We start from the raw sequence: 14714 nt of genomic DNA, 5'->3' as shown, positions 1-14714 counted from the left end.
CTACTTTACTCCAGAAAGTCAGTGGAATCAGGCACCTTCACACACGTGTCATATTTTCTAATAAAAAGTACATGTATGGTTGTCACTGTTCTCATCATGGCTTTAGGAGTTCAACCTCTGCTTACTGGTGGATAAATCTCTGAAAAATGTCACACATGACCTTACACCAACTGCATTACTTCTACTCTGAACAGCAGGTGTTTGGTCTGTCTTTCACATTGTCTGAACTGTCACAGAATCTCTGATTTTATCATTAATAATCACTTTGTCAAGTCTAAAGCACAGATTGTGCATATTGTCTAGGATGTCACTTAAGGAGGATGAACACTGCAACTCTGATTAGAAGTACTACGATTCATTCTCTACCTTCTGACTACAGCTGCAAAAGTTTTTTGTCATATTTCTTTGACTTTCACAAATCTTCCTGCATTATTTCCTGAGGACGATGACCTCTCACAATCAGACTTTTTCAATTCATCTGCAGACACGATGCCGACGTACAGATAGACACAAGCCATTCAACCAAGACTGGTCCAAAAAAGGTCATTTTTATAACCAGATTCATGCATGTAGGCTCACTGGAAATCACAGCTGTTTTCAATTTATTTTCACTAACTGATCCAACAATGTGGTATATTGTTTTAGATGGGCTGAACACTCTGAACTAAATATTCAATAAGACTGTCTTTTGTGTTTTATTATCTCTTGACGAATCTTATCGGTGTAATATGTTCCCACCTCCATAATGATATCAAAAAACAGCATGCAAAGTCCACAAAGAGTTGTATTATAAAGTGGTTTAATTTATAGAAACATCTTGAATGTCCCTCGGGATGAATAAAGTATCTATCTATCTATCTATCTATCTATCTATCTATCTATCTATCTATCTATCTATCTATCTATCTATCTATCTATCTATCTATCTATCTATCTATCTATCTATCTATCAGACTGCCACAACCAACTAAACAGAAAACGAGAAACAAGCTAGACACTAACTGAACTTAATGAGTTAAATTCACTTATTAAAGTATCTTCTTGTTCTTTGTCTTTTTAAGCGTCACAGGTTTTCTTGGAGTCTGCTTCTTGGCTGGTTTGGCTGCTTTAGTTTTGGGCTTTTCATGCATAGCTTTGACTCCAGGGGATTTTGAGGAGCTAGGTTTGGATTTCTTTATTTTTGGAGGTTTGGCTTCCATGACGACCTTCTTGGATGGAGGAGAGATGTTTTCTGGGCATGATGTGAAGACATGGACATCCTTGACCTTCTGACCTCTGAGCTCAGGAGGATGACCGCAGGTTGCAATCACCTCCAAACTCACACTCTCCATCCACCTGAGCGACAGACACAACGAGACAAGGATTCAAATTATTTTTGTTAATAAAGCTGTCAGCAAACAATGTAGGTAAACAGATGAATACACTTCCTTAAACAAAGATTTCCATGCCATTTGTGCAACCGTGCTGTCCAAAATGTTAATATCTGGCGACATTTCTCTGCAAAACCCTAATTCAAGGGAAGCTGCACTGACCTGCGAAGGGGCAACAGAGGACAGTCGCACAGTAGGGGGTTGTCTCGAAGGTCGATCACCTCCAGGCCGGTGAGTGGACTCAGGTCAGGAAGTTCCTTCAGCTGGTTTCCTCTCACAGTCAGAGCCCTCAGCCCCGAGCCCAGCCCTAGCAGAGCTTCACTGGACATCTGGTCAGTGGTATAACAGAAAGAGATGATTGTCAAGCTCTGCTTTTAATAAAAATGGCCTCAATGCACATTTTTCCTTCATGGAAATGATCTCCTCCTGCCTGTAAATGGCTTACAGGTAACTCTATGAGCAGATCTATGACATCCTTGCCTCTTCCTTCAGTCTTCCTCACTCACTGCAGCTCGAGCACATCGGCTCACCCATAACCCTGCTCAAACACTGTAAAACTATTCTATACTTCACATTGGTAAGTTGCAATACCTTGGTAATTCATTCGTTCTTGCTCAAACTGACTCTGAAAAAGAATAACAATACAGAAGGCCTAAACCCTGAAAGTTCACAGAATTGGTTCCTTTGGTTTGAAACTTATCAAACCCTGGAAGTCTTTTTGAGACTATTAATATTTCACTACAATTTTAAGGTGGAAATGCTCAGCCATGGCTTTATCTGCTTATTTCAAAATAAAAAAAAGATAACAAAAAAGTAATTAGTCAACATGTTAAATGAGCTCAATAGAAAACACTGAAAGGAGTGCTTATATTCTCTTAATGGCATCATCAGTTTCTGAAATCTGATGCTTCAATTGGTTCCATTTCTCGGGACATTTTCCCTGACTTCATCTCCGCATCGTGGTTCATCCACTACTCTCTGGTTACAATCAGGACTTTACCCTTGAAGTCTCTGACATTGACATATCTCATCTTTCCAATTTGGAACATGTTGTCGTCACCATTACTGCATGGTATTTCTTCAAGCATGATATTTCCGCCTCACAATTTTATCCCCCATGTTCTTCCAACGATGATATAATAGATTAAAGAAACAACATAAATGCAGAAATAAAGAACCAAGGAGAAAACATGCAAAATATGGATGATTTCCCCACTAAAAAGGTACCTTCTCTATTCCAGTGTGATCCATGTAAAGCCTCTTCAGACTTTGGTGGACAGGCTGGAAGGCTTTTGGTCCAACCCAGCGAAATGAGTTGTGAGACAGGTTCAGCTCCTCCAGGTTAGAGGCCTCAGACAGAGCCTGGGTAGGTACTACAGTCAGCTGATTTGAATCTAGATGAAGTGTACTGAGGGAAGCAGAGTCCAGAGCACCCTTGGCGATGACAATTATGGTGTTATTGCTCAAGTACAGTTCCTTAAGTTTAGGAGCCACTGAGGACAGTAAACCTGCGGGCTGTAGTTTGGAGATGGCATTTCGCTCCATGTGCAACACAAACAGATTTGGGAGGAGTGACAGAGCTGTAGGATACACACATAAAAATCCATATTTTAATTCTCATTTCAGTGTGCAAACCAACAAAGTTAATGAGACGAACCACTGACCTGACCCTGGGAACTTTGCCAGCCGGTTCCCTTCCAGGTGGAGGTAGGTGAGCTCGGGTGTTCCAGCAAACACTCTAGAGTCCAAGAATGTGAGGTCATTGTCAGAGAGATACAAATAAAGCAGCTTTTTCATCCCCTGGAAAGCGCCGTCTTCGATTTCGTGGATTTTGCAGAACTCCAAGTGAAGAGAAACCACTTGGCTGGAGCCTGGGAAGCTGTTGGCGGGAAGGTGGTGGAAGTGGTTCCCGCGGAGATCAAGGAGCTGCGTCTTGGTGGGGAAACCTCGCGGGACTTTAGTATAACCCCGATCCTCACAGGTAGCGTGCTGGGCTTCAATCTATCGAGGGCCAAATATAAACAATATTTGTAATAGCTCATTTACTGCTGCATTTTTTGTCTTTTTTGTTCTTACATACACATTTCACTAACTTACACGACCGTTCGAAAGTTTGGGGTCACTTAGAAATGTCGTAGAAATAGCTCAGTCATTATTTCTCCTAATCTTCATCATTTCCTGGTTGCTGTGGCACCCAGCAGGCTCGTAGTATGAAACTGTGGACTGCAATATGCACATAAATATGCATATTGAACTGAAACCGTGAGTTTGGTGCTTTCACAGTTACACTCTCTGGGATATTTTGTTAACCCTCGTGTTGTCCTGCGGACCAAAATTGACCCGGTTTAAAGCTTGAAAATTTAGAAAAATATATATTTTCACAGTGAAACTTCTGATGTCCACATTTTCAACATTTTAGAGAAATTTTTGAACATTTTTTAGTGGAAAAAAGAAATGTTAAAAATGTTTCTTAAGAACATTCACATAAAATCAACCAAAATCCAGCGAATTTGGTTGATTTTTATGTGAATGTTCTTAAAGAAAATATTACAAATTTTACTGATATATATGGAATCACTTTAGATATTTTTAGGATTTTTTGGGAAGATTTTTACTCATTTTTAAAAATATTTACAGGAATTTTCTCGCCAAATTTGGGGTATTTTTTAGGAATAAAACTTTTAGGAATTATTGGAATTTTCTTCCTGAAGGTTTTGAAAATTTTCAGAAATTTGTGGAATTTTTTTGCTGAATTTTTCTATTTTTTACAGACAAGGAAACAATATTTTTTGGCGCCCAAAAAGGACAACAGGAGGGCTAAAGGCAGCAGTAAGACAGCAGTATAGGGGAACTGCATAGACTGAAACCATTTCAGAAAAAAACTACAGAAGTCGTTGAACTTTTCCTGCTTCCATTCTTCAATAGGGCAGCAAATGTTGGAGGTGGAGTGGAGCAAAACACTTATGGGAGTGCACAAAATTCAGTTAGTTCACTCACATTGCATTCACAGTTAGCTGGACACTTAGCTTTCTGCTTGGGCTTGGCTGTGGGTATGGGTGTGGTGTTTGCTGTGCTCTCATCCTCCTCCTCCTCCTTCAGTGTCTCTTCTCTGCTGTGGCATCGCAGATCCAGAGGAGCGACGGCCTCCAGGAGCTCATCTGAGAGGTGAGGAGGTCCAGAGCAGGAACCCAGCAGCTTCACACCGCCGACTCTCGCCCACTCCTTCAGGGGCCGCATGTAGCAGTTACAGTAGATTTGGTTGCCTTGAAGAAAGATGATGTTCAGCAAGTGTTAATGATTAACTGGGTAGACTATTGTTCTCCTTTTTCCTTACTTCCACTTAGATAAAAACATTTCATTGTCCTTTTAGGTCTCAGTCTGCTACGCAAAGACACGAGGACTCAGTTAATAAGCATCTGTTGATTTAGTGCAGGGGTGTCAAACATATGGCCCTCCAGAGGGTCCAATTGGCCCACGGTACGACTTTGTAAAGTTTGAAATTTGCAATCTGCAGTTTGTAAATTAGTAAAACTATAAATTTAAAATTATTTCTCGACCATGACAAGTTGTTTTGATCATAAAGTAAAATACTAGATTGCTCATGGCTCTTTTGTCATTTTGTCTCGTTTTTGGAATATTTTGTATTGTTTTTGTCTGACTTTTGTCGTTTTGTCTTTCCTTTTGGTCTCGCTTCTGTTTTTTTGTATTATTTTTGTGATTATGTGTTTTCCTTTATTTGGTATTTTGAGCATCATTTTTGGCCTTTTGTGTTTTTTTTTGTGTCATTTGTGTATGTCGATTTTTTGTTGTCGTTTTGTTTCTTTTTTAAATAATTTTTTGTCTTATCTGTGCTGTTAATGTAATTTTTGTCTTGTTTTTGGCATTTTTATCCATTTTTTGTCACTTTGTAACTTTTTGTCCAATTTTTTGTCTCTTTTTTTGTTTTGTTTCGTGTCGTTTTTCTCATTTTTTGTCGTTTTGTTTCTTGCTTTTGTCATTTTGTGTCTCGTTTTTGTATTATTTTGTCTTTTTTTGTCTGACTTTTCTTGTTTTGACCATAAAGTAAAATAGGGTATCGTTCGTTTTGTTGTGTTCCTTTGTAGACACTCTGTGATCTGTAAGTTAAAATGTGTAAATGATAAACTGAGTCATAATGTTGTTGAAACTGAATCTATTTTTCTTAAGAAATTCCAGGTTGTTAATGTTGTAATGTTTTGTAAAAAGATAATTCCTTAAATGTGAACATTTTTGCACTAAAACAAAGGAAAAACTTGAGTTGTGGTCATTTATAGGATGTTATGCTGTGAATTAACCGGCCCAGCCCACTTGAGATCAAATTGGGCTGAATGTGTTCCCTGAAGTAAGATGAATTTGACACCTCTGAAACGTGTTTCACTCATGGACGCAACATAAGTAAAGATGATAACAAACAGCCTGAAATACATTCCTTAACCATGCTTCTATGTTGGGGTGAAATACAACCTTTGACCCTCTCAGGACAGCATGTTCACATTTGTGGGTAACAAATAAAGCCAGAATACTGTACTACCTGTCAGGTTGAGGCTGGTTAGCTGTTTGGGGCCTAAGAGAGGCTCCAGGGAACGAAGCTGATTGTGGCTGAGGTCCAAGTGGGACAGAAGAGGCGCTCCGGACAAAGCCTGGTCTGACAGGTCCTGAAGGGACATGTGGTTGAGGTAGAGATGTGTCAGCTTTGCCATGGAGATGGCTTCTTCCCCGAGGTAGGTCATGGGGTTGTGGCTCATGTCCAGACGTGTAACCTCACGGAGTCTTTAGAGGCGGGAGAGAATAACATAAGACACTGAGACAAATGAACTGCTGCTGACAATTACTAAAAGTGGGTGTTTTTTAATTAACTGTTTCTCCCCTCTGTTCTCTCTCAGAAGCAAATACTTGAGCAGTTTTTACTTTAATTGTTTACAATGCATGAACAACTAAAACTAAAACCCCAGCAAATACCCAAAAGCATCATGTAGCATAACTTCACTAATGGCAAATTTGTTTGTGAAAGTCCCTCTGAAGTCATTGATTTAACCCCTAACAATGTCTCTGTGTATCAGAGCTACATATTTAGTGGTTTGGCAGTTTTAAGATCTATTGACGGCTTATTTTCCTCATTATGTAACTTCCAGCATCTAAAAAGCACCACACAGACGTGTTAGCAAGGTAAAAGAAAAGACTTGATTGTCATCTGAGAGGACCCTTAAATCCTCTATGAATCACTAATTCACATTATAAATTAAAACTTTTAAAGGTTTAAAGGGCAAAACTGACAAATTCAATTTTTTTTTTAACCAATCAAAAATGCTATCAAAAACTGCCATGAAAAGATCAAAACCAACAACGGCCTCATCTCTTACGACTTCCTCAGTTCTCTACTCTGTGATTCTCTCCCCTAATTGGTCGGTTCCTACTGAATACCAAAATCTTTACAAAAACCTAACAAATAAATTACAGCAAACAGCTGGGAACTACAGTTTTTAATCAAATGCAGCTCAAATAGGAAAAGCCAGTGTCAGTTTTCTGTCAGAAATCTGAACATCCAAGTGACAATGCCAGCATTCGGTCAGTATTTTGGTGTTTTTTTGGTGACACAATCAGGCTTTTTGTGTTATATGTTTGCTGTGGTGTTTGCTCTTATCGAGAGGCAAAAGTCATGAATTATAAAATGATATAGTGGTCCTAATAATCTTTCAATCGTCCCACCTCATCATTGTCTGTGAGGGGAAGAACTGCAGCTCATTGTGATCCAGGCTGAGGCGGTTGAGGGTGAACAGTCCAGCGAAAGCCTCGGGTGCCAGGTTGTTCAAGGAGTTGTGGCTGAGACGAAGCCACTTGATGTTGTGCAGGCCCTGGAAGAGAAGTTAGACCTTTGTGGAATCACACATGGAATCCCAAACAGTATTTTGGTGTTTCTTTGAATCATGGAAGATGTGTGCAGCATGCGTGTATGCAGCAGGGTCATCCCAGAATAAGAGGACATTTTACGTCCCACCCTACAAATTTCAAGTAATCCATGTACAAAATACTAAAACATGTAGTTGTCGTGTAAATTAACTTATCCTGAGACCAAATATGAAAAAAATGGTGAAAAAAAATGTTTGAAAATATTTTTTAAAATATCAAATAAGTCTGGAGCCCCCCCTAAAATTACATTTTTTTCTTGTGCCACACCAGTGATGACAATATTGAATCTCAAATAAAACTGTTAAAATGAAACTAAAACCTCCTTTGTTGGTATTATTTTTTCATTGATGTCTCTTGTAATCGTGGGAGTATTTTTTAATCAACATAATATTTTAAATAATAATAATTTTACAAGCAACGTGCCCAACAACACGTTAGCATAACCATTTTAGCTGGTAGAAGAAAAAAAAACAGTGAATCACATGAAACACTAGAATTGACATCATCAGCTTTCCTAAAGAATGGGTAGAGCAAAGCTAAGCTAACACTGTCAGCCTTGATTGATTGTCTCACTCTACCTCATATCATCAGGATAAGACTAATTATTTTTACTTCGTCTTTGCTGTTTTCCATCAGTCATTTTGTCCTCTTGGTCAGCTGTAACAGCTAGCTAAACATCTAGCTTCTACTGATGAGAAAAAGCTAACATTAGCATGCATTAGCAACCCTGCTACTGTGATTAGAGTAGGGTTAGCAAACAACAAATAAAACATGGAATAAAAATGGTACAATTGACGTATAAACTGAGACAATCAAACCTTTGATAGTTTATTACGTATTATTGATGAATTTGTATAAGAAAATTATAAAAGAAAAGGTTTATTTATGCAAAAACATTTAAGACCAAATGCCCTCCAATTAGGATATGTCTTCCAAAATGATTGTTGAAGAAATGAGAAGCTCCTAATTGCATCAGCTAGGGTTAAATAAGTTGTTGCAAATGAAATGTATTCATCACTGCAGTATTTATCCAATGGAAGGCTCTTACCTATTTGTTTAGTTAAATCCAGGTAGCAACTTTTTTGGACATTGTATTTCATAAATCAAATGGCACCCTCTGGTGGTGACAAAATGAGATATCAGTTGTTAACCATTTACTTGCAAGGAAGTGAAATGAAACAGTTGACATTGTTGAACGGAGGTGAAACGCCATTACGGAATATCTAAAAGAAAACATAAACTAGAAGGACTGTAAACTACATTTCTACAACACCGGTGTTTGGTGAGTCTGGCTGTTTAAGGATAATTCATTCAAACACCACCAACTAATGGAGACACAATTAAGTGGAAGTTTCATTTAAACCAGTTCCACCCACAACACAAGGAACCGAAGTTTACTTTGCTGATCAGAGCAGAGACGCCATTACATGAAACTGTGGGATCTGTACAGAAGAACACTGACTAGGAGGACTGTAAGTCAAAGAGCTGTGTTTTGGTGAGAATTGTTATTGAAAATAAATCTGGAAATCAGTGGAAATGGCTGAGAAAATTGCTCTCTTTGAAAGTTTCCTGAGTTGCCATGTGTGTTCAGAGACTTTCAGAGATCCTGTGTCTCTGAGCTGCGGCCACAGTTTCTGTTCAAGCTGCCTGCAGAAATTCTGGGAACAAGCTGAAAACAAAAACTGTCCCATTTGTAAGAGAAAATCATCTAAAGATGATCCAGGAATAACCTTTACACTGAAGGAACTGGCTGATTCCTTTGCTGGGAGACAGAAAACTGGTTCGTTTGAGGCAGAAAAAGTAGAAAAGAAAGTGGAGGTGGTGTGTAGTAAACATCCAGAAGAAGCTCGATTGTTCTGTAAAGATGATGATAGATTTGTGTGTCCTGTCTGTGAGTTTTCTCTCCACCAGAATCACAAAGTGGTTCCTATAGAACAAGCAGTCAGTGACCTGAAGGACCAGCTGAAATCTGACTTAAAGTCTCTGCAGGCAAAGAGGGAAAAATACAAACAAGTGGAGGAAATGTACAACAAAGTGAATGAACACTCCAAGGAGCAGCTGTTGTCCACAGAGAGGCAGATCAGAGCAGAGTTCAACAAGCTCCACCAGTTCCTGAAAGAGGAAGAGGAGTCCAGACTGGCAGCTCTTAGGGAGGAAGAGGAGCAGAAGAGGAAGACTATCTGCAGAGAGATGAAGAGCATTCACGAGCACATCTCCTCTCTGTCAGACAGCATCTCTGCTGTTGAGCAAAAGCTGCAAAAACACAACGTACTGTTCCTCAGCGGTTATAAAGAAATGCAGACCAGAGCCAGAGCCCAGAGCTCACTGTCAGACCCACAGCTGCTCTCAGGAGCTCTGACAGATGTGGCCAAACATCTGGGCAACCTGTCCTTCAGAGTCTGGGAGAAGATGAAGGAGAAGGTCCACTTCAGTCCTGTCATTCTGGACCCAAACACTGCAAACCCCCGTCTCTATCTGTCTGATGATCTGACCAGTGTGAGACGAGGCACAGGGCAGCAACTTCCTGATAATCCAGAGAGACACACTGAGTATACTGATGTTCTGGGCTCTGAGGGCTTCAACTCAGGGAAGCACAGCTGGATGGTGGAGGTGGGAGATCATCCTCACTGGATTATAGGTTTGGTTAAACAGTCAGCTGACAAGAATGAAGAGTTCCCTTTACCAGAATATGGATTCTTCTGTTTGGATCATCACAATGGGGAATACTTTGATGGTGATGGTCAGACTGTCAGAGTGAAGAAGAGTCTTCAGAGGATCAGAGTCCAGCTGGACTATGACAGGGGAGAGGTTTCCTTCTACGACCCTGAAGACACGACTCCCATCTACACTTACAAAGACACTTTCACTGAGAAACTCTTCCCATATTTTAATATGGGACAGTCTGGTGAGGCCAAAACCACTGATATTAGAATCTGTCACACTGAGATTTCCCTGTGATGATCAGGAAAGTTAGTAAACTGTCCAAACCCAACAACTATAAAAAGTATTTCAGTTGTATTTCTCTCTGAACTCATCATCACACTTCACAGTCAAACCTTTATTCTTGATCTTCATGTCTTTGATTCTGTCTTTAAAACAGATTTGATGCCTCTTCATTTTTTTCTTTTTGATCAACACCTAAAATGGTTTTCATGAACAAAAATGTTGAACATGCTAAAAACTACTGAAACTAGATCGTATATACTTTTACTTCAGTGTGTGTTTAAATTAGATCAGAGAAGCTTGTTAAACAACCAATAATCCAGAGAAGTTAAAGATCTATTAAACATTGAAACTGTATCACATCATCAGTTTAAAGATGGAAAATGTTTATTCTGGATTCATCATTTGTGTCCAATATTTTCTGTTTCTGGTTGAGTTGAGTCACGTTTTTTAGTTTTTGAGATTCTTTCATTCATTGTTGAGTTATTTTAGTCTTGGAAATGTTTTAATGTGATTCATTTACATTTTAGAGTTGGGATCAGTGAATCAAACAGCTTTCTGTTTCTGATTATTGTTATTTTGTTCTACAGTGGAACTGATTTGTTGTTTAGCATCACAGAACATTTTAATCCAACTGTTTCAACTTCTATCTGAAAAGAATGATGTCAAGGTTTTTTATTTTCATGGAAATTTGCTGCAATAACGTGAAAGCAAACTGTTGTTTTTACCTGGAAATCGTTTTTTGAAAGACTTGAGCCTTCAAGGATTTATTTCTTTTATTCAGTGAAGATTTATTTCAGATGGAAACTCCTGTTTTTATAATCATCTGAGTTTTGATGGAAATCTCCAGAATATTTTCTCCAGTTGTTCAATAAATACTCGGATGGTTTGTAATCTCACTGATGCTGCTTTATTGCAGGGAGAGCTGTGGCTCAGGTGGGAGAACGGGTCGTCCAATGATCAAAGGGTTGGCGGTTTGATTCCCGCTCTCGCCTAGTCATGTGCTGTTGTGAACAGGGACACAGATATTCAATAACTTCACTCTTATACACTGTAGTGTCACCAAAATCACTGCAGCCCTCAACTGGCTCCTGTTGACACCACTGTTATTCCTGCAGCTGATTTTGATAAAACTGGGCTTGTAGCACTTTGTCTACCTTCCAACGATGGAAAAGAGGATTTTTTTATGTTTGGACGTTTATCTGATGAGTTATTGATGCCAGAAATCTGATTCTGTGAATATCTTTACAACTTTACTGAACCGTGGCCCCAAGGAGCCGTGGTGGGCGTCCTTTATTTTCATCTCTGAAAGGTGGCAACCCTAGGATGGACTCATGTCTTCAACCATAATTCCTCATACCTGGAAGGCCATGTTGGGGATGTAGACCAGCTGGTTGTGGGTGAGGCTTAGCGTGTTGAGGAAGCCAAGCTGTGTGAAGGCACCTGGCTGGATCTCCTCAATACGATTATGGTCCAGATGAAGCTCCTTCAAGGAGGAGAGGCCGTCAAAGGACTCCTGCAGTGAAAATAAGAGAATCTCACATGTCGACATCATTTCAAGAACCAAGAAAGATCGGATTGTTATAGAGTGTCGCTGATCCCACCTGGTAAAGGACGTCGATTTTATTGTGGGCCAGATTTAGGGAGACGACCCGGCCCAGTGTCCGGAAGGCGCCTTCCTTCACCTTGATGATGTTGCAGCGCTGCAGGTTGAGGTGGGTGAGGTAGGGAGTGTGCATGAAGGCCCCCCTGGATAGCAGCTGAAGGTTGTTGTTCCTCAGGTCAAGTTTTACTGTAATCTGTAAGAATGATTGAAAGAAAAGACAACAGACAGAATTAACAGACAGTGGTAGCTTTTATAGGGGTGTCCAGGCTGAAAACATTATTCATTAGTGTGGCAAAATGTCGTCTTTTTTTCAGGAAATCATTGTGGTCAAATGTTTATGTCTCTATACAGGCAAGACTGCAGTATAGAAGTAAGTACGACTCATATTATACAGAATAATAAGCTTTTTTATGTCACCCACGATGGAGTAAGTTTTTAACCTTATTTTGCTTATAAAGCTTATAAGACAATTACATTTTAAACTCATGTAAATTTGAATTTTCAACATAAATAACCCTAAAGATTGAAATTTTACACACAAAAAAGGAAAAAGCAGTGTACATTTCACTTAGAAAGGATTTGTATTTGTCAGAAAGAATCTACCTTGTGACAGAGTTATACCGATGCTCTTCTATGTACATAAAAATATGATTTTATGATTATTTCTGTCATTTCTTTGATGCAGTGGAAGAGTCTTTGGCCTTTTTAAAGCTGTAATATGACACAGCTAGATCATCCCTACAGTCTTTAAACAGTAAAAACCAAATCCTGGACAACAACCACAGGGAACATAATTTATAAAAGATTGTATTCAACATTACAAAAGTAACTTTGTGCAAAAGAATCCACGTAAAAATGCATCTTAAAAGAGCATTTCCTCTTCAGTGACAGAAGTATTGCACAAATATGGACAAAATAAACAGTGTTTAAGGAAGTAATCCCTCACATTGTGATTTCATTGACAACCCAGATTCTTCCTCGTCTGCACCACAGAAAATCTGCCCAGGAATTAGCCTGATTCTAACACACAACTAAACCTAAATAATGCACACTTTAACTTCTAAGAACATGGTATTTATTTACACATAAAAAGACATTCATTTTTTACTGTCTTTTAAGACATTTTAATGACAGTAATCATACATCCAAGCTACAAAATCAGTACAACTTTTTTCTAGTTGGTCAGAACTACTGGCTTGTATGTGGTTGTGCTTTTAAAATGCATCTGTAAGGCAACAACAAGCACAGAGAAATAATTCTGCAAAAAAAAAAAAAAATGCCAGGAAAGCAGGAGTTACTGGATGTTTCTCCACTTCTATGAGTACATGTGTGGTCTGCTAACAGGCCTGGAAACCATTTGTGTTTCTGTGGCCACCACTGCTCTGCCCCTTAACTGGAATTGTCTCTTTCTGGTCATGGTATGCACAACATCTCATCTAATAAGAAAGCTTAGGTTGGTTATTTTAAGAAGATGAGGACCTCTTGTCAGCTACTAACCAAGTGGCTTTACAGTAATATAACTGACCTCATTAATTTTAGACAAAGATAACATTTTTAAAAACATCACCCAATAGCCCACAGCTGTCACTGAATGTTTCTTCCTCTAACATCTGTGTGAAGTGAAAAGGAGGCACATTTGAAATCCTCACCTCGTCTACAGACGGCGGTATTTCCGTTAGGTTCTTTTCCACGCAGGCTACCGTGAGTTTGGTGCCGTCACAGATGCACTGTCCGGGACATTTTCTCGCTTCCGTGGGTAAACTCCTTGTTAAAAGCAGCAGGAAGACGGCAGCACAGAAGAACTGCATCTGTGTGCCAATAAAACATGTTACTCATGCATTAAAAAAACGTTTAAGCTTTGGCTGTTAGTCATGCAACTCATTTATTATTCTGAACACACTGAAGTGATAGCGTGCTGCTTCTAAAGTAGATAAAAGCACGTTACTATAATGTATTTGCTACTCAGTGCGTTAAATCTGGACTAGCTCGTCACGTGAGTAATCTGTCCAAGAAAGATGTAAAGTTTCACCTTCAAAGCAAATCAAAAACCTGCCTTACCTTCATGGAGGACGCCCCGCTGTCCCAGCTTCCCTCGTGACTCGAACTAAAGATGGATTCTGAGTAAATCTGCCACTTTAGGCTGTTTATCTTTGATTCCTCTCTGCGTCCACTGATGTTCTGTGCTCCGGTAAGCTCAGGAACAAGGCTCTGCTAGATTCTTTAGCGTGACCTCTGATCTCTCTGCCCTCTGACTGCAAAGTAACACACTGGCTTTACATTTTCAGCCCAGTTGGAGGCTCAAACACATAAAGGAACCAACTGTGTTTGGTGATATATGTGGGTTATTAACCGATTCTTGTTTGTTTTTTAAAATAAGTAACTTCTTTGCCCCCAGGGGCCCAGGTCAAGCTGTCTAGAAACTCAGTTGGACTACTTCTACAGCTGTTGTCTGAGTAAGTTTTTATATAGTTGTATGTATATTAACGCTTCAGATCAGGGGTGTTGAACATACGGCCCGCGGGCCAAAATCGGCCCTCCAGAGGGTCCAATCCGGCCCGCGGACGATTTTAAAAAGTGTAAAAATTACAGAGAAGACATGAACTGCAGATTGTAAATTTAAAAATAATTTCTAGATGATGACAGGTTGTTTGATCATAAAGTAAAATACTAGATTGTTCATTGTTCTTTTGTGTCTCATTTTTGTAATATTTTGTCTTGTTTTTGGTCTTTTTTGTCATTTGTCTCATGGTTTTGTCATTTTTGTGCCTCATTTTGGTAATTTTGTTTCTCTTTTTTGTTGTTTTGGGTCTCATTTTTCTATCATTTGTATTTTTGTCTTTTTTTGTCATTTTTTTTCTCGTGTTTGTCTG

At 39.2% G+C, this 14714-nt stretch overlaps 2 protein-coding genes across 2 annotated transcripts; one reads left to right on the top strand and one right to left on the bottom strand.

Annotated features, from left to right (window-relative positions):
• Positions 1-560: 560 nt before the first annotated feature.
• Positions 561-14108, bottom strand: chadla (chondroadherin-like a). The gene is made up of 11 exons (XM_051941142.1): positions 13903-14108; positions 13494-13652; positions 11843-12037; positions 11599-11754; positions 7095-7240; positions 5920-6158; positions 4368-4633; positions 3035-3371; positions 2598-2950; positions 1533-1699; positions 561-1335 (listed from the first exon to the last, which is right to left on the bottom strand). The coding sequence occupies exons 1-11, from the start codon at positions 13906-13908 to the stop codon at positions 1029-1031; spliced, it is 2331 nt and encodes a 776-aa protein (XP_051797102.1). The 5' UTR covers positions 13909-14108; the 3' UTR covers positions 561-1028.
• On the top strand, positions 8476-11187 carry LOC110946111 (zinc-binding protein A33-like). The gene has a single exon (XM_022187691.2). It carries the CDS (start codon positions 8832-8834, stop codon positions 10251-10253), a length of 1422 nt encoding a protein of 473 aa, XP_022043383.2. The 5' UTR covers positions 8476-8831; the 3' UTR covers positions 10254-11187.
• Positions 14109-14714: the final 606 nt, after the last annotated feature.

This window comes from Acanthochromis polyacanthus, chromosome 21, assembly GCF_021347895.1.
Source record: "Acanthochromis polyacanthus isolate Apoly-LR-REF ecotype Palm Island chromosome 21, KAUST_Apoly_ChrSc, whole genome shotgun sequence".
Taxonomy (NCBI): Eukaryota; Metazoa; Chordata; class Actinopteri; family Pomacentridae; genus Acanthochromis; species Acanthochromis polyacanthus.
Note: the sequence above shows the minus strand (reverse complement) of the source record. Positions and strands in the feature narration are given on the sequence as shown.